Source organism: Pseudophryne corroboree, chromosome 11, assembly GCF_028390025.1.
Source record: "Pseudophryne corroboree isolate aPseCor3 chromosome 11, aPseCor3.hap2, whole genome shotgun sequence".
Taxonomy (NCBI): domain Eukaryota; kingdom Metazoa; phylum Chordata; class Amphibia; order Anura; family Myobatrachidae; genus Pseudophryne; species Pseudophryne corroboree.
In genome coordinates, this window is record NC_086454.1 from 90,466,713 (window position 1) to 90,489,662 (window position 22,950).

General features: G+C 46.5%; 1 protein-coding gene across 4 annotated transcripts in view; it reads right to left on the reverse strand.

Moving 5' to 3' along the window:
- Positions 1 to 22,950, reverse strand: part of KIAA1549L (KIAA1549 like) — a 477,170-nt gene that overhangs the window by 273,395 nt on the left and 180,825 nt on the right. For 2 of the 4 annotated variants that reach the window (XM_063944515.1, XM_063944513.1), the window contains exon 2: positions 13,063 to 17,670. In XM_063944515.1, the coding sequence (XP_063800585.1) occupies positions 13,063 to 17,670 (4,608 nt within the window). The remainder of the gene's footprint in view (positions 1 to 13,062; positions 17,671 to 22,950) is intronic. The other 2 variants (XM_063944516.1, XM_063944517.1) reach the window with 2 other exon arrangements.

Sequence of the window (22,950 nt, forward strand, 5' to 3'; positions counted from 1 at the left end):
GGGATACAGTGCGGGTGGGATACAGTGTGGGTGGGATACAGTGCAGGTCAGATACAGATGCTCTCCCCCGACGCACACCTGATTTAAATTGTAGAGCGTTATGCTGTGCGTTGGTGGGCAGAGAGGGGAGGACGTTGGTCTCAGGCAGCGATTGGATGAGATCGCTGCCAGCGGTGAGAGACTGACTGCACAGCACGTCCTGCAGGGCCCACTAATTTTTAAAAACAGGGTCAAAAACTGCCTATCTCTGATATCACATGCTTGTCTTCTTTTCTAATCTCTCACAGTATCTTTCTTTACATTTCTAACATACCTTAATCACCTACCTGTCTATCTCAGGTGCATTACTGTTCCTCAACTGCACTCATTCCTTACATTCCCCCTTTCACTTTCCCTCCCATGTTACTTCTCTCTCTCTTACCTTTTCCTGCCTCTGCTCAGTATAGTAGTGTGTGACATGGATGGCTGGCAGCAGTGTCGAGTCCTGGCCCCGCCCCCTGCACGATGTCATACAGTGGGCGGAGCTTGCAGTATCAGGAAGTGCTGCACAGCCCACTGACTGAGCCCAGCCACCGAGCACCAGCACAGGCTGCAGTATCAGGGATACTGGCTGCACGGGGTGCTGTTACCATACGCTGCCTGATCAGGGTTGAGCTCCGATCACGGCAGCCGGACCAGTGGAGGGGTAAGCGCAGTCCTCTGTGGGGACAACGCTATGCAGCAGGTGTTTTTTTTACTGTTAACACTGGCTGCATTGCAGGAGATCCTGTGGGCCTATTTTCAATGGGGGGCCTGGAGCTGCAGCTCCATCCGCCCCATTGTTAATCCGGCCCTGGTTATACCCAAAGCGGGCTATGAGATAGTACTGGGTATGCCTTGGCTCCAACTGCACAATCCGCAATTGACTGGTCCACATTGCAGTTAACATCATGGAGTTCCTCCTGTCGTCTGTCTTGTCTGGCTCAAGTGTTTCCAATAAAGTCTTCTGGTGTAAAGTCTCAGCCTGGTCTCCCGGAGGCCTATCAGGAATTCACTGACGTCTTCAGTGAGAAAGCAGCGGATGTCTTGCCTCCCCATCGAGAGTGGGATTGTCCCATCGATCTGGTTCCAGGGAGAAAGCCGCCTAGAGGGCGTACATACCCTCTTTCAGTCCCAGAAACTCAAGCCATGAGTGAATACATAAAGGAAAATTTACAGAAAGGTTTCATCCGTCCATCCACTTCCCCAGCTGGTGCTGGATTCTTCTTCGTCAAGAAGAAAGATGGAGGACTTCGCCCCTGTATCGATTATCGGGGTTTAAATGACATCACGATCAAAAATAGCTACCCGTTACCTCTTATCACAGAGCTGTTTGACAGAATTAGAGGGGCTTCCATCTTCACGAAACTGGATCTTCGCGGGGCTTACAACCTTATCAGGATTCGAAGTGGTGATGAGTGGAAAACCGCCTTCAATACTCGTGGCGGCCACTATGAATATCTAGTGATGCCCTTCGGTTTAAGTAATGCCCCTGCCGTGTTTCAAAACTTTGTCAACAAAGTGTTTAGAGATCTCTTGTATAAAGGTGTGGTGGTTTACCTCGATGACATCTTGATATTCTCCCGTGATTTAGTCTCTCATCGCCAACAGGTGAAGGAGGTTCTGCAACGTCTTCGACGGAATCATCTGTATGGCAAATTGTCCAAATGCACATTCGAAGCTTCTTCAATATCTTTCTTAGGATACATCATTTCCGGAACAGATCTTCAAATGGATCCAGCTAAACTGGAAGCTATAGAAAACTGGTCTCTTCCAACAACACTCAAGTCAGTTCAACGCTTCATTGGCTTCGCCAATTACTACAGAAAGTTTATTAAAGGCTTTTCCACGCTAATAGCTCCACTTACCTGCCTTACCCGGAAAGGGGGAAATCCTTCCCAATGGTCTGATGACGCACTGTCCGCTTTTCACAAAATAAAACAAGCTTTTATTTCAGCTCCTGTGTTACAGCAGCCGGATGTCAGTAAAGCCTTCATCTTGGAAGTGGACGCTTCAACGGTTGGCGTGGGCGCAGTCCTGTCCCAGGTTGGCAGTGATCGTAAGACTCACCCCTGTGGGTTTTTTTCTCGTAGGTTCTCATCTGCAGAAATGAACTATACCATCGGCGACCAGGAGTTGTTAGCAATCAAATTGGCCCTTGAAGAATGGAGGTATCTGCTGGAGGGTACGAGATTTCCCATTACCATCTACACGGATCACAAGAACCTTCTCTACTTGAAAGCCGCGCAGTGTCTGAATCCTTGGCAAGCAAGGTGGGCTCTATTCTTTTATCGCTTTGATTTTAAGTTGATGTTTAGACCGGGCTCACAAAATGTCAAAGCGGATGCTTTGTCTCGCTCCATGAGCTCAAACGAGGAAGCCGCAGAACAGGCTGCCCGACCAGTATTAAATCCACTGGTTTTCGCAGCTACAGGGATGTCGCAAGTCCCGTCTCCAGGCAAGATGTTTGTCTCTCCGGAGCTTCGTCCAAACCTTCTGTCTTGGGCTCATACGTCCAAGTTTACTGGTCACCCTGGGGTTCTAAAGACTTTTAAGTTTCTGTCTTAAACGTATTGGTGGCCTCGTATGAAGGTATTTATTCAAGAGTTCATAGCTTCATGTCCCAAATGCACTCAGCATAAAAATTCTCGTCAGGCTCCTGCAGGCCAATTGATTCCCAATTCCATTCCTAAGCGCCCCTGGTCTCATGTGTCGATGGACTTTATTTCTGATCTCCCTCCATCCAAAGGGTATGACACCATCTGGGTAGTAGTCGATAGGTTTTCAAAAATGGCACACTTCATTCCACTCATGGGATTACCCTCTGCTCCAAAGTTGGCTCAGTTGTTTCTTCGTGAAATATTCAGGTTACATGGACTTCCAACAGAAATCATATCTGACCGAGGAGTACAATTTGTGGCCAAGTTTTGGAGGGCTCTGTGTTCAGCGCTACAGGTAAAACTGAAGTTCTCTACGGCCTATCATCCTCAAACAAATGGGCAGACAGAGAGGATAAATCAAGAACTTGAGACCTATTTGAGACTGTATATCTCTTCTTTGCAGGATGACTGGGTAGAATTGTTGCCATGGGCGGAGTTTGCTCATAATTTCCGTTATCATACTTCAACTGACACAACTCCTTTTTTCACAGTTCCAGCATCCTAGAGTACCGGATTTCCAAGAATTACCTGCCATAGATGTGCCTGCGGCTGCTTCTGCTCTCCAGCGGTTCGCTCAAATTTGGAAAGAGATCCATTCATCTCTTAAAAAAGTTTCTCAACGGTACAAAATGTTCGCTGATCGGAAGAGGCGAGCAGTTCCTAGTTTGAAAGCGGGCAATAAGGTCTGGTTATCTACCCGTAATCTCCGGCTCAGAGTCCCCTCAATGAAGTTTGCTCCACGGTTTATTGGACCTTTTCCAGTAGAAAGTGTTATTAATCCGGTGGCTTATAAGTTGAAACTGCCTGCTTTTTTTGAAAATACCCAACTCATTCCATATTTCTCTCCTCAGACCACTAATTCTCAATCGTTTCCAGAGAACGCTTCCAACAGCTCCAAAGGTACGAACTCATCGGGGCGTGGAATACGAGGTGGAAAAGATATTAGACTCTCGACATCGTTATGGTCATCTGCAATATCTCATTGACTGGTCTGGATATGGTCCTGAAGAGAGGAGTTGGGTCGACGCCACGGATGTACATGCTCCACGTCTGATCCAAGCCTTCCATAGACTCTTCCCTGCCAAGCCTCGTGGGTGTTCGGTGCCCACCCATAAAGGAGGGGGTACTGTCAGGAATCGGCGCTCTGCTACGTCTCACTTACCAGCGCGCTGGTGTGCGGACCTCCGGAGGTCTTGTCCCCAGTTGCGGCTGCATGGGTGTAGTAACCGCGAGCGTTCTATTTCACATTGCTGAGTACTCCTGAGTCTGGTCCTGTGTCCAATCACTGCTGGGCAGGAGGTATAACTTCCAGCTTGTGGCTCTCTCACATTGCCTCGGACAACAAGTCACACACCATGTGCCTTAGTTCTTCTGGTTCCTGTTTCCAGCGATCCCCGTGGTTACTTCCATTTGTTCCAGTCTTTATTCTCACAGCTCTCCTGTTAACTCCGGACTCCAATTCCATCCAGCCACAATCACCAGCAGCAGAGACTCTCCTCAGGTGTTCGTATTACCATCTCACTTGTACACTGGCTATCTGTATTCCATCTGTGCATTTCAGCAGTATTACTATTGATGGCCTAGAGACTGTTTCCTGCTTGAGCCTAGTAAAGCTATCTGGACTTGTGTGCTTTATAGAGAGTGTTTCTTATACATACCGGAGTTCTGCCTTTCAAGTTACTTTATCTTATGTTATACTGAGACTGTGTGCTATCAAGTACTATTGGACTTTAGTTATATCATCTGCCTTCAGTTTTGTTGTTTCACATTTCATTTGCAAGAGACCTCAGCTATTTAAATCCAGTTATCAACCATTGTCATTCCATTACCGGTTTTCTGTTTATACTGTGTTATCCGATCTGCTCAGTAACAATAAAACATCAGCGCCTATGCGCAGGACTATTATATTGCCTCCACGTTTTATCCATCAGACCAACACTGACCCACTAGCGCCCCCGCCGGGGACAGACAAACCTAGAGACCTGACAAGAGGCTAATTCTCGTTGAAAGAAAATGGATAAGGCCGAAATCTGGACCTTTATGGACCCTAATTTTAGGCCCAAGGTCACTCCTGTTTGAAGGAAGTGAAGTAGACGGCCCAAATGGAACTCCTCCGTAGGAGCAGCTCTGGCCTCACACCAAGAAACATATTTCCGCCATATACGGTGATAATGTTTTAACGTCACGTCTTTCCTAGCCTTGATCAGGGTAGGAATGACTTCCTCCGGAATTCCTTTTTCCGCTAGGACCCGGCGTTCAACCGCCATGCCATCAAACGCAGCCGCGGTAAGTCTTGGAAAAGACAGGGCCCCTGCTGCAGCAGGTCCTGCCTAAGAGGAAGAGGCCACGGATCTTTTGTGAGCAACTCTTGCAGTTCCGGATACCAAGTCCTCCGTGGCCAATCTGGAACAATGAGGATTGTTCTGATCCTGCTTATTCTTACAATTCTCAACACCTTGGGTATGAGAGGAAGAGGAGGAAACACATAGACCGATCTGAACACCCAAGGTGTCACCAGAGCATCTACCGCTACCGCCTGAGGGTCCATTGACCTGGCGCAATACCGCTTTAGCTTTTTGTTGAGACGGGATGCCATCATGTCTATTTGAGGCAGGCCCCACCGATCCGCGATCTGTTCAAAGACTTCTTGATGAAGTCCCCACTCCCCCGGATGCAGGTCGTGCCTGCTGAGGAAGTCCGCCTCCCAGTTGTCCACCCCCGGGATGAACACCGCTGACAGCGCGCTTACATGGCCTTCCGCCCAGCGTAGAATCCTGGTCGCTTCTGCCATGGCCACTCTGCTCCTTGTTCCGCCTTGGCGGTTTATATGAGCCACTGCCGTGACATTGTCTGACTGAATCAGAACCGGTCTTCTCCGAAGTAAGTTCTCCGCTTGACGCAGGGCGTTGTATATGGCCCTCAACTCCAGGACGTTGATGTGGAGACAAGTCTCCAGGCTTGACCAGAGACCTAGGAAATTTCTTCCCAGTGCCACTGCTCCCCAGCCTCGGAAGCTTGCGTCCGTGGTCACCAGGACCCAGTCCTGAATGCTGAACCTACGACCCTCTAGAAGGTGAGCACTGTTCAGCCACCACAGGAGAGATACCCTGGTCCTGGGAGACAGGGTGATCCTTTGATGCATTTGTAAATGGGACCCGGACCACTTGTCCAAGAGGTCCCATTGAAATGTCCTTGCATGGAATCTGCCGAAAGGGATGGCCTCGTATGAAGCCACCATCTTCCCCAGGACCCGCGCGCACTGATACATTGAAACCTTCTTTGGTTTCAATAGGTTCCTGACCATGGTCATGAGTTCCTGAACCTTTTCGATTGGAAGAAAAACCTTTTTCTAGTCTGTGTCTAGGATCAGGCCCAGAAAGGTCAGACGCGTTGTAGGAACTAGCTGGGACTTCGATATATTGAGAATCCAGCCGTGTAGCTGCAACGTCTTCATGGACAGAGACACGCTGTCCAGCAACTTCTCCCGAGATCTCGCCTTTATTAGGAGATCGTCCAAGTATGGGATAATTGTCACCCCCTGCCTGCGCAGGAGCACCATCATTTCCGCCATTACCTTGGTGAAAACCCTCGGGGCCGTGGAAAGCCCAAACGGCAACGTCTGAAATTGGTAGTGACAGTCCTACACTGCAAATCTCAGGAACGCCTGATGGGGGGGGGGGAATATTGGAACATGCAGGTATGCATCCTTTATGTCCAGGGACACCATCCAATCCCCCCCCTCCAGGCTGGCAATGACCGCCCGGAGTGATTCCATTTTGAACTTGAACCTTTTCAAGTACAAGTTCAGAGATTTTAGGTTTAAAATGGGCCTGACCGAACCGTCCGGTTTCGGGACCACAAACAGGGTTGAATAATATCCCTCTCCCTGCTGGAGATGAGGAACTGTGACAATCACCTGTTGAACACACAATTTTTTGATTGCTGTCAACACTGACTCCCTCTCTGACGGGGAAGTCGGCAGAGCCGATTTGAAAAACCGGCGAGGAGGCAAGTCTTCGAATTCTAGCCTGTATCCCTGAGCAACATCTCTACTGCCCAGGGATCCACCTGCGATTGAACCCAGACGTGGCTGAAAAACCGAAGACGAGCCCCCACCAGATCTGCCTCCCCCCGGGAAGCCCCAGCGTCATGCGGTGGACTTTGCAAACGCAGGGGAGGACTTCTGCTCTTGGGAACTAGCTGTGTGCAGCTTCTTTCCCCTGCCTTTTCCTCTGGTAACAAAGGACGATCCCCGCACCTTTTTGTTTTTATTGGAACGAAAGGACTGCATTTGATAATGAGGTGCCTTCTTAGTATGCTGCGGGGGGACATAAGGTAAGAAATTCGACTTACCAGCCGTAGCCGTAGAGACAAGGTCCGAGAGGCCGTCTCCAAACAACTCCTCCCCCTTGTACGGCAAGGACTCCATGTGCCGCTTAGAATCGGCATCTCCCGTCCACTGCCGGGTCCACAGGAGTCGCCTAGCAGAAATAGACATAGCATTTATTCTGGAGCTTAATAAACAAATGTCTCTCTGAGCATCTCTCATATACAAGGCAGCATCTCTGATATGCTCTATGGTCATTTGAATGGCATCCCTATCTAAGGTGTCAATCTCCGCAGATAAGGAATCTGCCCATGCCACAACCGCACTACAAACCCAGGCCGATGCCATAGCCGGTCTAGCAATAGTACCGGAGTGAGTGTAACTGTGCTTCAAGGTAATTTCCTGCCTGCGATCAGCTGGTTTCTTGAGGGAAGCCGTATCCTGAGAAGGCAGTGCCACCTTTTTGGACAAGCGTGTCAGTGCCTTGTCCACCTTTGGTGAAGATTCCCAGCGTATCCTATCAGTTTGTGGAAAAGGATACGCCATAAGAATCCTTTTGGGAACTTGTGGTCTGCTATCTGGAGAGTCCCAAGCCTTTTCGCACAATTCACTTCATTCAAATGATGATGGAAAAGTGACTTCAGGCTTTTTCTCTTTATACATGTGTACCCTCGTGTCAGGGACAGGGGGTTCCTCAGTAATATGCAAAACCTCTTTAATGGCCATAATCATGTACCGAATACCTTTTGCCACCTTCGGCTGTAATTTTGCATCTTCATAGTCGACACTAGAGTCCGAATCTGTGTCGGTATCTGTGTCACCGATCTGGGATATGGTGCGCTTCTGAGACCCCGACGGGCCTAGCGCCACAGGGACAGGCATGGACTGGGTACCTGACTGATCCCTAGCTTCTGCCTTGTCTAACCTTTTATGCAATAGATTGACATTTGCATTCAAGACATTCAGCATATCCGCCGACGGCGACCTGACATTCAAACACTCCCCCTCCACAGTAAGTGAGCCTTCCTCGTCAAACATGTCGACACACGCGTACCGACACACTTCACACACACAGGGAACCCCTTTTCAGAAGACAGTATCCCTGTCAAGGCCCTTTGGAGAGACAGAGAGAGTATGCCAGCACACACCCCGGCGCAATAACCCTGGAGACCAACACAAAATGTTTTTCCCCAGCAGCGCTGTGTAATATGTAAACCGCCAATTATGTGCCCACCCCTCTCTTTTAAGCACCCTTTCACCATGTGTAAGCAGGGGAGAGTCCGGGGAGCTTCCTCTCAGCAGTGCTGTGGAGAGAAAATGGCGCTGGTGAGTGCTGAGAGAGAAGCCCCGCCCCCTCGGCAGCGGGCTTCTGTCCCGCTCAAACTTAGTCAAATATGGCGGGGGCTCTTTTATATACATGTACAGAGCCCACCTGTACATGTATATAGTCTTTTTGCCATGCAGAAGTTTATATTGCTGCCCACGGCGCCCCCCCCCCCCCCCCCCCTGCGCCCTGCACCCTTACAGTGAGCGGAGTATGTGAGGTGTATGGGAGCAATGACGCACAGCTGCGGTGCTGTGCGTTACCTCAGTGAAGCTGAAGGCTTCTGCCGCCTGAGACGTCTTCTGACTTCTGGCTCTGTGAGGAGAACGGCGGCGCGGCTCCGGGGGTGGACGTCCAGTAAGAACCTGCGTTCACCCCCTCTGGAGCTAATGGTGTCCAGTAGCCGAGGAAGCAGAGCCTATCTTTGACAAGAAGGTCTGCTCCTCTCTCCTCAGTCCCTCGATGCAGGGAGCCTGTTGCCAGCAGTGCTCCCTGTGAAAAAGTAGTAAAAAGTAGAAAGAAAAATCCAAACAAAAATGCTTTCAGGCAGAGAACTCTGGAGAGCTCTCTGCAGTGCACCCATCTTGCTCTGGGCACAGTGTAAAACTGAGGTCTGGAGGCGGGGCATAGAGGGAGGAGCCAGTGCACACCCAGAATCCAAAGCTTTCTTAAAGTGCCCTATCTCCTGCGGAGCCCGTCTATTCCCCATGGTCCTTACGGAGTCCCAGCATCCTCAAGGACGGTAGAGAAAACCCGCAGGATTAAGTGCCATCGAAGATGGTTTAACTAAGAGAAGGATATGCACATGAGGGTTGAGGGCCCTGCTAGTGAGAGCTTACGTTCTAAAGGATATAGATTCCTGTGGTGTTAGGGCTTAGACTGGGGCCCCAACACCACAGGTATTAAAAAATAAAATAAAAAAAATTCATGGCCCAACAAAGGCCCACAGGAAAAAAATACAATTTTCATGGTCTCAGCAAGGCCCCAACAGTGCCCACAGGAATAAATTAACATTCATGGCCCACACTGACCCCAGGCCCCCACAGGAATAAAATAACTTTCAGGGCCCCCAGTCGAACCCTGTCCCAGTCACCCCTACACACCACAAGAATCAAATTAAATATACATAATCATGGCCAGCCCCACAGTAAATAAAATTGTCGTGCTGCACCATTGCACTCCCTTGGAATAAAATAATTTCACTGACTCACCCTCTTCCAGTGTGACTCCAGTGACTGTCTTTTTTTTTTTCCAAAAGAGCAGCAACAGGGGGGTGCCCACAGTGTGATGGAAGCAGGACCCAGGCAGCAGGCACTGTCTTACTGAACGTGGGGATGAGCGGTGTGGTGCTGGTCACTGCAGGCAGAAGCAGGGATCCCTCCTCCTCCCATCCCTCAGGGTCCCGACTCCATCCTATCTATAGTCTCCAGTCCAGGGCCGGCCAGGCCAACCCAATACTGATCTCGGCGCGGGGCAGCGGTGCACAGACGGCTGGCATGAGTGAAGGGGTCGTCCCAGCGCAGGGCTGCGCTGTGCGGCTGGCATGGCTGAAGGGGCGCCCCAACGCGGGGCTGTGCTGTGCAGATGGCGAGCTGGTAAGGCTGGAGGGACGTCCCGGCGCGGGGCTGTGTGCGCAGTGACCTCTGACGTCACGTGGCGCCGTGCACGGCCGAGCAGCTTCTGAGCAGAGTGCTCAAGATGCTCAGCGCTACCCGGCAGAAAGAGAAACCACGCATGCGCAGCTCAATCAGAAAATCCCGGGATTGGAAGCTCCAATCCCAGGACTGAAATCCCGGCAATTTTGGCCCTAAATCCATGGATTCCGCCGATCCCGGGATTGGCCACCCTAATACTCGCCAAATCTCCCTGATTGTTAGGGAGACTCCCTGAAATAGTAGCAATCTCCCTGACTCCCAGAAGAGTCTAGCAATCTCCCTGATTGCTCCTTACCCCAGACTTACCTTTCGATTGAAGATTCCACTCTGACGAAGCCGGGGAAGGGGAGATGCATGTAGGCGGAGATAGGGGTGGGGCTGGACTAGCTGAGTCAGTAAGCGCTTATATTGCAGGTGTTGCTTTCGCAATCTCCCTGAAATACTTTTTCAGTAGTAGGCAAGCATGCCTTAAAAGGGTGTGTACCGGTGGTATAAAGTATATTTGTGGGATGTAAGTACAGGCACGGCAGTAATAATGTATCACATTTTTTCAATATTTAGGACAAATGTACATGTGTAAGCAGTGTTTTAATAATAGAATCTGTATTTGACAATACACTTTACCATCATGTTACAGGTAGAGAAGGTCTAGTTTCCCTAGCAATAAAGACACAATCCGAAACATTTCAGGACACGTTTGCTCAGAATCTGCTGTAAACTAAAATCTGTGCGGCTCAGCAACGCCATCCTTACAAAGCCGACACACAGACTCTTTAATACTGCATGTAGCCTTGGGCAGAAAGCAATGTTTGCACTGCACTCTATCTGTACATGAGATGAGAGACGTGTACAAGATGATGTTTCTGACAGGCCCGTGTAAACACCACAGCCTGTCTATTCTTAAATAGAAGTCTAAAGTTCTGGCATTTCCATAAAGTCTTAGGGGTTTATTTACTAAACGGTGGCTTTTCTGCTTGCTTGCAGAACCAGGGCTATTCATTCCCACTCGCGGGTGTCCGGCAAGCCCGCAAGGGGACTCTTCACGCTCGCCCCGCTGCCGACATTCTGGTAGGCGGAATGCCGCTGTCGGGAAATTGACAGCCGGCATCCCGTCTGCTGGTAAAACGTATGTAACCCGATCAAAATTGTAAGTTACAATTTATCAAGTCAGAATGTCTGTGCTGTGAATTGATATTTTCCTGTATTTCTCTGAGGGGGTGGTGTATCAAGCCTTGGAGAGAGATAAAGTGTATATGCTCAATGCAACTAATCAGCTTGTAATTGTCATTTATCTAGAGCAGTCTTTGAAATGACAGAAGCTTATTGGTTGTTTTGGCAACTACTCACTTTATCTCTCTCCAATGGGTTTATTTATGTAGCATCGGGTTCTGAACCCCGCCACTTCCTATCATGTTTATGCCCGAAAATTAAAAGGGCAATCATTTTAATAGCAAAACACGGCTGGTAAATGCATTGCCCTTTTAAATTTAAGGTATAAACATGAAAGTGTAGAATGTGACGCTTATTATTTAAACTCCCATGGTTTTATGCTCCATTCCTTCAATCAGATAGATAAATACTTAATTTGAACAAACCTCCCCATATTATAGTATAGGAATAAAGAGAACCACATACAGTGTCATCTAGGTGCTCAGTGCAACCGCCAAGAGATTAGAGTGTGATCTGGCCAAGTGCCATACAGGAGATGCCAAGTCTCACTGCTCAGTCTATTCAGACATCCACATGAACACTCAGATCTCAACAGTATAGCATTGCGTTACACTCAGCGACACGGCTCATTGTTTGCCCAGGTTTCTCTGCACTACCCAATGAAATCCTTTTTGACAGAATCAAACTGTGATCATGAATAGTAATCGTTTAGCAGCTGGAATGTGGTACAGTACAATGATTGGTCTATTGCAGAAGTTCCCAAACTCTGGGGCAGATGTATTAAGCCCGGAGAAGCGATGAAGCAGTAATAAGTGGAAGGTAATAATGCACCAGCCAATCAGCTCCAAACTGTCATTTTTCAAACTGTAATTATGGGATGTAGTTATGCTCTTGGCGGTTGGGATCCCAGCGTTCAGAATACCGACGCTAGGATCCCAGCCGCCAGAATGCCGGTAGCTGCGCTAGGGCTATTCCCACTCATGGGTGTCCACGACAACCATAGAGTGGGAATAGAACCTGTGGTGAGCGCAGGAAGCCGCCGAACCCGCAGCGTGGCGAGCACAGCGAGAAGTGATAAAGCAGTAATAAGTGGAAGGTGATAATGCACCAGCCAATCAGCTCACTAACTGCCATTTTTCAAACTGTAATGATAGGATATAGTTATGATCCCGGCGTTCGGGATCCCGGCGTTCAGAAAAACGATGCCGGGATCCCAGCTGCCAGAATGTTGCCAGCTGCGCTAGGGCTATTCCCACTCGTGGGTGTCCACGACACCCATAGAATGGGAATAGAACCTGTGGCGAGTGCAGCAAGCCTGCAAGGGGCTTCGTTGCGCGCGCCCCCCACTTGCCAGCATTCTGGTGGCTGGGACCCCGTCGTCGGTATTCTGACCGCCAGGATCATATACCCAACACGTAATGACTGGCTGGTGCGTTATCACCTTGCACTTATCACTGCTTTATCACTTCCCCAGGCTTAATACATGTGCCCCTCTGTCCTCAAGGACTTCTAACAGTTCAATTTTTCCAGGTCACCTGTGGATTTTTGAAATGTGACAGTTGGTCATACACAGTGCACCTGCCGCGTGACCTGGAAAACATGAACCGTTAGGGGTTCTCAGGACTGAGTTTGGGAACCACTGGTCTATTTGGTCAAAACAATCAATTAAATTACACCATTTTAAAACAGTCTTAATCTGTGCTAGTGTAGTCTATTCATCAGTATGTAATTCATTTCTGCAAAAGGTTTGCATAGTATTCCAGTATATTTGATTTATAAGCACTGATGAATATTCTAAGTCCTTCATTTACATTCCTTTTTATTTTTTCCAACACAGTTCCATATTATTTTCTCACATACAACTGGATGTGAATATTCAAATGCAAAGAAAGTGCTAAAAGGACTTACCACTTTTTATCATGGTGTTTGATGATAGCTTACACTCCAAAGAAGGTGTTATTGACGTGCTAAAGATGGTTGTCGGATTTGTGCTATGAGTAGAAGTAGCATTTGTCAATGGTGCCACAGAAGTCACGGTCGTAGTCATGGATGCTGTTGTAGTTGCCATGGTTGGCGTAGTAATGGTTTGAGGGAGAACAGTTGATGTTTTGGAGGTATCTGACATAGCTTTGATCGTACTTGTACTCGATGCATGAGTCGTGATTGAGGGGGTTCTTGTGACTATGCTGGTTTTTACTGTGGTTGGAAGAACAACTATAGTAGGTGTATGTGCTGTGTGGTTTGTTGGTATAAAATGTGTGGTTTGTGCAGTAAGTTCCCCTGATGTTGGAGCCTGGGTAGCCTTTGTGAGCTTTGTTGACACCAATATATTAATAATTGATGGTGAAATATGACTTGTGTGGTTTGTATGAGTTACGTAAGAGGAAGAAGGAGTTGGTATAGAGGTAAAGGTTTGTGTTGCAATTCCTGCAGTGGAAACAGTTGAAACTTCAGCAGAAGATACCATAGAAGAGACTGTAGAAAGAGAATTAGATATGTTCATTGGAAAGATTGTAGTTGTATGTGCCAAGGATGATGAATGAGTTGGCGTTATAGATGTGGATGACAAATGAGATATGGTTTGGAGAATGGAATCTGAAGTGACTGCTTTGTGAGTGCTGCTGCCATTAGTACTACCTACAGTGATTGTAACTGAATAGTCAGCTTGAGTCGTTGACCCTAAGTATGTTGAGATGTTGGATTCTCCTGTTACTGTCTGCTGAATATTTGTAGCATTACTCACAGTGGTCATTGCTGGAGATATTTTAGATGTCAAGGGCCGTGCTGAAGGTATCTCACTATGAGTGGTGAAGGGCAAAGTGTAAGGAGTTGTAGACTGTGATTGTAAATCAGTATAAACTGTAGAAGTAGAGTCAAGTTGTTTTTCAGATGTAGGTTGAGATAGTATTGAGTTGATGGTGGAAGAAATCTCAGCACTTTGTGAAGTTTCTTGACTTGTCTGATTTGTAGACTCACTGAATGAGATACTTGGTACTGTAGAGGCCCTCAACTGATCCGTAGATTGATTGCTTGATGAAGTCATAGCTTCTGAGTGTGGAGTAAAGTGTGTGGTAGAGTCCACATAATCTGTGATACTTACTACACTTTCAGACATCTTAGGAAAGAGTGCTGTCGTTATGCCGCTGGAAACAGATTGATGGCTTGATATCTCCCCAGTCTGCAAATGCTCTGTGTTTGTATCAGGGTTATATATTACCGTGATTGTCCCGTTAGATATATGCATTCCAGTTGGAGTTTCACCAGCAATTGTTGAACTGGACTGAGAAGAGAATAGTATTGTCGATGCGGTCAATGCAGCTAGCAATGTAATGGCAGAGCTTGTGGTACTATTATCAATAATAAGTACTGTATTAGATGGGGTACTTACCATAGTTCCAGTTCTTTCCTCCAATGATATTGTTGCTTCAGAAATCACTGTTGTTTCAGAATATGACGAAGGAAAGTCTGATGATAGAAAACTGGTTGAGGTTCTAGACTCTGTGTTAGTTGACCTGGAATTTGTGGTAGTGTAACTGGAGTGCCCAAAAGAATTTGTCTGCAAACTCTCTGTGTTTGTGTTCATTTCATATGGAGCACTAGATGTCCAAGTAGACATAAGAGTTTCAGGAGCAGAAGTGACAGTGGGCTGGGAGGAGAATAATATTATAGTTGAGTTTAACACAGATGGTGATGTAACATTAGTCACTGTAGTATTATTATGAGTAATAGTCCGTGTTGTTATTACATTACTACTGGTAATATCTTCACTGCGTGTAGTTACAGTTGTTTGATTTGGCTTTGTAGTTATACCAAGATCGGACGTTGATTCATCCAAAGTTGCTTTGCTGTTTGTGCTTCCATATTCTGTCATTGTTGACATGAAAGTTGTGTTTTCTTGATTGATATTGGGACTGTATGTGACTGTCTGACTGATCTCTCCTGTAGAATATGTCTGCAGGCTGTCTGTGTTTATATTAGTCCTATACATCATTGTGGACATAGAAGATTCTGATGGTGTTTCCAAAGTAGATGTTGCATTTGACTGAGAATACAGTGTAGTTGATGTGTTTATTACAGGTGGAGACAAAACACTGGACGTTTCAGAAGTCCAAGATGTCATGTATTTGCTAGTCTCACTTGGTGTAGACAATGTTGTTTCCACTGATGTTGTTTTTGATAATGATCTAATGGTACTTGGTTCTATACTACTATCAAGATTAGATGTTGATTCATGAAAGGTTGACAAAGCATTGCTTGTAAAGGATTTAAATGTTGATGAAATAGCTGTACTTTTTTCACTGATGTTTGGATTGTCTGTGACTATGTGAATAGTGTCCTCTGTAAAATTTGTCTGCAGGATCTCTGTGTTTTCACTACCGTTAACTGTCAATGTAGATGACTTGGTCCACGATGTTATGACATTACTGGTGGCACTTGGCGCATGCTGGGTTAATGTCTCCACTGGAGCTACTGATGGGACAATGGTACTTGATTGTATACTAAGATGGGAGGTCAACTCCTCAGAATATGAAATGGTGACTTCTAATGGGATATTACTGGCTGAGGTATTGGGTTCTGTCTGAATTGAACTGGAAATTGTATTTTCTTCACTTATATTTTGTATTTTTGTAGTATTGGTCAACAGGATTTCTGTAAAATTGTTCAGTATTTTGTCTGTGTTTGTACCAGTGTTGTATGTGGCTATTTCATTGGACAAATACGCTTCTGTTGTCATTTCATCAGCTATAGACTGAGAAGAAAATAATATAGTTGATGTATTAGGTTGAGATAATGATGTAATGTCAGTGATGGTGTACCCCAGCTCATTGCTAGATGAACTTAATCCAATTCCAGAGGTTGTTGTTTCCACAGATAATGCTTTTTCTGTACTGTGTTCCGAATTCTTTGTGTTTGACACAGTATCAATGTAAAAATAAGAGATTGTTGTGATAAATTCTGGTGATATCTGGGTCGACGTTCTAGACTGCATTGTTGGTGATAGCCTAGATGAGTTCTCATCATTTTCCAATGGAGCATTTGATGACATATGAAGATCAGTGTCACTTTCTATAGTTGTATGTAGTTGAAGAGGACTTGGAGAGTTCAGCTCAGGATTCATACTTGTCATAATAGAGGTCATTGCAACTTCAGATTTAGTGTCACCTATTGCTCGAGTAGACTCACTAGTTAGTGCTAATACATTTGTAGGGGCAGAACCTGAAATAGCTTCAAGTTCTACAGTAGACAGGGCCATTGCATTGCTCTTGGAGGAAATACTTGTTTCTGTATGCTGAGTAGAGGGGCTGCTTGTTGTCTGAGATACCATATATGCCGAATTATTGGAGACTGGACTGTTGGTATTACTACTATTATTTATAGTGATTATTGCTGGAGACACAATAATTTCATCAGTTGCTAAAGATTCTCTAAGGCCAATATCTGTAGTTTTGTAGGCATTGTATATGGTGGCATATTGATCCGATGGAGGGTTGTTTGTTACGTTTAGAACCTCTGTAGTTTCGTCTGTGAAAGATGGTATGAATGATGTACTTGGATAGGATGTAGAGTTACTTGTCTGATTATCAGATGAGCCTCCATCCATAAAATCAACATGGTCAGTCGATGTAGACATTACAGTAGATGTTGACTGGGTAAAAGAAAATGTTTCTGCTCCATATGATTTTGAATTGTTAGTGTCTAGTGTGTCTAAAGATAATGTAAAAGTAGATGTAAATGGAATGGAGAGTTTATATGAAGTAGTCAAGGAGTCATTATTTGATTCAATGTTAGAGATTGCTGTGGTTTTAAGTGTTGAAGAATGTGGTGTTTGTGTGAAGGATTCTTGCACTGAAAATTTTGTAGCTTCGAAAGTTGATATTTCTATTTCCATTTTCTCCAAACTGGTGGTTTCAATGGTCAAGGTCTTGCCAGTTACCATAGGAGTAGATTTTATAACATCTGTAACAACGTCCTGATTTAAGTTTCCCCCCGTACTGTTTCCTAGTGGTACCATGCTAGAATAAGGTGCAACAGTGGAAGATGTATCATCTACATCAGTGGATGATATGAAAAACTGGTTAGATGATATTGTTGATAATGATAATGATGATGACGATGAAGATGATGACGATGATGATGGAAAAGGAGTCAAACTATCTGCTCCAGAAGCAGAAGATGTATATGGGGATGATGGATGTAAAGGCAAAGTCAATAAGGTAAATGTGTTGGAATCACTTAGACCTGAGTTTGTAGGCTGGAATGAAGAAAGTGGTGAAGATTCAGAAGGATTGAGTTCTCCCAACTGCATTGTTATATTGTCTTGGATACTGGAGGTTGGGCTTGTATCACTAGTGTTGGAATTCTTGCTCGATAATGTTGTGTTGTTATACAAAGTAGAATTCTCCATCTCTTCTGATTGTTCAATTGTAGTCACTACTTCACTGGTGACAGAGGAAGAAGTTAATTCCTCAGAAGGCCATAATTCACTTGTTACATCTGGCAGCAGTGTTGGAGAACCTGAAACACAAACCCGTGTATATGTTTTAGTGTCTGTGGCAGAACATTCCTGTATATGTATTCCAGAGAAAGTTATTGTAAACAAATAATCATGATAAATGAAGGGGGGAAAAAAGACAAAGGGGGTAATTCCAAGTTGATCGCAGCAGGACATTTTTTAGCAGTTGGGCAAAACCATGTGCACTGCAGGGGGGCAGATATAACATGTGCAGAGAGAGATAGATTTGGGTGTGGTGAGTTCAATCTGCAATCTAAATTGCAGTGTAATAATAAAGCAGCCAGTGTTTACCCTGCACAGAAACAAAATAACCAACCCAAATCTAACTCTCTTTGCAAATGTTATATCTGCCCACCCCCCCCCCTGCAGTGCACATGGTTTTGCCCAATTGCTAAAAAAAATCCTGTTGCGATCAACTTGGAATTACCCCCAAAATCTGAAGTTCCAAAAATTCAAAAATATGAAAAAAAATAAATAAGATTTTACTTACCGATAAATCTATTTCTCGTAGTCCGTAGTGGATGCTGGGGACTCCGTAAGGACCATGGGGATATAGCGGCTCCGCAGGAGACAGGGCACAATAATAAAAGCTTTAGGATCAGGTGGTGTGCACTGGCTCCTCCCCCTATGACCCTCCTCCAAGCCTCAGTTAGGATACTGTGCCCGGACGAGCGTGCATAATAAGGAAGGATATTGAATCCCGGGTAAGACTCATACCAGCCACACCAATTACACCGTACAACCTGTGATCTGAACCCAGTTAACAGTATGATAACAACGAAGGAGCCTCTGACAAGATGGCTCACAACAAGAATAACCCGATTTTTGTAACAATAACTATGTACAAGTATTGCAGACAATCCGCACTTGGGATGGGCGCCCAGCATCCACTACGGACTACGAGAAATAGATTTATCGGTAAGTAAAATCTTATTTTCTCTGACGTCCTAGTGGATGCTGGGGACTCCGTAAGGACCATGGGGATTATACCAAAGCTCCCAAACGGGCGGGAGAGTGCGGATGACCCTGCAGCACCGAATGAGAGACTCCATGTCCTCCTCAGCCAGGGTATCAAATTTGTAGAATTTAGCAAACGTGTTTGCCCCTGACCAAGTAACTGCTCGGCAAAGTTGTAAAGCCGAGACCCCTCGGGCAGTCGCCCAAGATGAGCCCCCTTCCTTTTGGAATGGGCTTTTACAGATTTTGGCTGTGGCAGGCCTGCCACAGAATGTGTAAACTGAATTGTATTACAAATCCAGCGAGCAATCGTCTGCTTAGAAGCAGGAGCACCCATCTTGTTGGGTGCATACAGGCTAAACAGCGAGTCAGATTTTCTGACTCCAGCCGTCCTGGAAACATATTTTTCAGGGCCCTGACAACGTCAAGTAACTTGGAGTCCTCCAAGTCCCTAGTACCCGCAGGTACCACAATAGGTTGGTTCATGTGAAAAACAGAAAACACCTTAAGGAGAAATTGAGGACGAGTCCTCAATTCTGCCCTGTCAGAATGAAAAATTAAGTAAGGGCTTTATATATGATAAAGCCGCCAATTCTGACACACGCCTGGCTGAAGCCAGGGCTAATAGCATCGTCACCTTCCATGTGAGATATTTTAAGTCCACAGTGGTGAGTGGTTCAAACCAATGTGACTTTAGGAAACTCAAAACAACATTGAGATCCCAAGGTGCCACTGGGGCACAAAATGAGGCTGTATATGCAGTACCCCTTTTACAAACATCTGAACGTCAGGCACTAAAGCCAGTTCTTTCTGGAAGAAATTCGACAGGGCCGAAATTTGAACCTTAATGGGCCCTAATTTTAGGCCCATAGACAGTCCTGTTTTCAGGAAATGTAGGAAACGACCCAGTTGGAATTCCTCTGTAGGGGCCTTCTTGGCCTCACACCACGCAACATATCTTCACCAAATGCGGTGAAAATGTTTTGCGGTTACATCCTTCCTGTCTTCGACCAGGGTAGGGATGACTTCATCTGGAATGCCCTTTCAGGATCCGGCGTTCAACCGCCATGCCGTCAAACGCGGCCGCGGTAAGTCTTGGAACAGACAAGGCCCCTGCTGGAGCAGGTCCTTTCTTAAAGGTAGAGGCCACGGGTCTTCCGTGAACATCTCTTGAAGTTTCGGGTACCAAGTCCTTCTTGGCCAATCCGGAACCACGAGTATCGTTCTTACTCATCTCCCTCTTATGATTCTCAGTACTTTTGGTATGAGAGGCATAGGAGGGAACACATACTCTGACTGGTACACCCACAGTGTTACCAGAGCGTCCACCGCTATTGCCTGAGGGTCCCTTGACCTGGCGCAATATCTGTCTAGTTTTTTTGTTCAGGCGGGACGCCATCATGTCCACCTTTGGTTTTTCCCAACGGTTTACAATCATGTGGAAGACTTCCCGATGAAGTCCCCACTCTCCCGGGTAGAGGTCATGCCTGCTGAGGAAGTCTGCTTCCCAGTTTTCCACTCCCGGAATGAACACTGCTGAGAGTGTTATCACATGATTTTTCGCCCAGCGAAGAATCCTTGTAGTTTCTGCCATTTCCCTCCTGCTTCTTGTGCCGCCCTGTTTACGTGGGCGACTGCCGTGATGTTGTCCCACTGGATCAATACCGGCTGACCTTGAAGCAGAGGTCTTGCTAAGCTTAGAGCATTGTAAATTGCCCTTAGCTCCAGTATATTTATGTGGAGAGAAGTCTCCAGACTTGATCACACTCTCTGGAAATTTTTTCCTTGTGTGACTGCTCCCCAGCCACTCAGACTGGCATCCGTGGTCACCAGGACCCAGTCCTGAATGCCGAATCTGCGGCCCTTTCATAGATGAGCACTCTGCAGCCACCGCAGAAGAAACACCCTTGTCCTTGGAGACAGGGTTATCCGCTGATGCATCTGAAGATGCGATCCGGACCATTTTTCCAGCAGATCCCACGGAAAGGTTCTTGCGTGAAATCTACCGAATGGGATCGCTTTGTAAGAAACCACCATTTTTCACAGGATCCTTGTGCAATGATGCACTGATACTTTTCCTGGTTTTAGGAGGTTCCTGACTAGCTCGGATAACTCCCTGGCTTTCTTCTCCGGGAGAAAACATCCTTTTCTGGACTGTGTCCAGAATCATCCCTAGGAACAGTAGACGTGTCGTCGGAAAAAACTGCGATTTTGGAATATTTAGAATCCACTCGTGCTGTCGTAGAACTACTTAAGATAGTGCTACTCCGACCTCCAACTGTTCTCTGGACCTTGCCTTTATCAGGAAAGCGTCCATATTTCTTTTAAGAAGAATCATCATTTCGGCCATTACCTTGGTAAAGACCCGGGGTGCCGTGGACAATCCAAACGGCAGCGTCTGAACTGATAGTGACAGTTCTGTACCACGAACCTGAGGTACCCTTGGTGAGAAGGCAAATTTGGACATGTAGGTAAGTGTCCCTGATATCCAGTGACACCATATCGTCCCCTTCTTCCTGGTTCGCTATCACTACTCTGAGTGACTCCATCTTGATTTGAACGCTTGTATGTAAGTGTTCAAATATTTCAGATCTCACCGAGCCGTCTGGCTTCAGTACCACAATATAGTGTGGAATAATACCCCTTCCCTTGTTGTAGAAGGGGTACTTTGATTATCACCTGCTGGGAATACAGCCTGTGAATTGTTCCCAATACTGCCTCCCTGTCGGAGGGAGACGTTGGTAAAGCAGACTTCAGGAACCTGCGAGGGGGAGACGTCTCGAATTTCCAATGTACACCTGGGATACTACGTGTAGGATCCAGGAGTCCACTTGTGAGTGAGCCCCCTGCGTGCTGAAACTCTTGAGATGACCCCCTACCGCACCTGAGTCCGCTTGTACTGCCCCAGCGTCATGCTGCGGACTTGGCAGAAGCTGTGGAGGGCTTCTGTTCCTGGGAATGGGCTGCCTGCTGCAGTCTTCTTCCCTTTCCTCTACCCCTGGGCAGATATGACTGGCCCTTTTGCCCGCCTGCCCTTATGGGGACGAAAGGACTGAGACTGAAAAGACTGTGTCCTTTTCTGCTGAGATGTGACTTGGGGTAACAAAAGGTGGATTTTTCAGCTGTTGCCATGGCCACCAGGTCCGATGGACCGCCCCTTTATACGGCAATACTTCCATGTGCCGTCTGGAATCTGCATCACCTGACCACTGTCGTGTCTTCGTCTGGCAGATATGGACATCACATTTACTCTTGATGCCAGAATGCAAATATCCCTCTGCGCATCTCGCATATATAGAAATGCATCTATAGTCAATAAAATCTTGTCCCTGTCAAGGGTATCAATATTTTCAGTCAGGAAATCCGACCAAGCCCCCTCAGCGCTGCACATCCAGGCTGAGGCGATTGCTGGTCGTAGTATAACACCAGTATGTGTGTATATACTTTTAGGATATTTTTCAGCTTCCTATCAGCTGGCTCCTTGAGGGCTGCCGTATCTTGAGACGGTAACGCCCCTTGTTTTTATAAGCGCGTGAGCGCCTTATCCACCCTAAGGTGTGTTTCCCAACTCGCCCTAACTTCTGGCGGGAAAGGGTATACCGCCAATAATTTTCTATCGGAGGAAACCCACGTATCATCACACACTTCATTTAATTTATCTGATTCAGGAAAAACTACAAGTAGTTTATTCACACCCTACATAATACCCTTATTTGTGGTACTTGTAGTATCAGAAATATGTAACACCTCCTTCATTGCCCTTAACATGAAACGTGTGGCCCTAAAGGAAAATACGTTTGTTTATTCACCGTCGACACTGGAGTCAGTGTCCGTGTCTGTGTCTGTGTCAACCGACTGAGGTAAATGGGCGTTTTTACAAGCCCCTGACGGTGTCTGAGACGCCTGGACAGGTACTAATTTGTTTGCCGGCCGTCTCATGTCGTCAACCGACCTTGCAGCGTGTTGACATTATCACGTAATTCCTAAATAAGCCATCCATTCCAGTGTCGACTCCCTAGAGAGTGACATCACCAATACAGGCAATTTGCTCCGCCTCCTCACCAACATCGTCCTCCTACATGTCGACACACACGTACCGACACACAGCACACACACAGGGAATGCTCTGATAGAGGACAGGACCCCACTAGCCCTTTGGGGAGACAGAGGGAGAGTTTGCCAGCACACACCAAAAACGCTATAATTATACAGGGACAACCCCTTATACAAGTGTTTTCCCTTATAGCATTTTTATATATGTAATCATATCGCCAAATAAGTGCCCCCCCTCTCTGTTTTAACCCTGTTTCTGTAGTGCAGTGCAG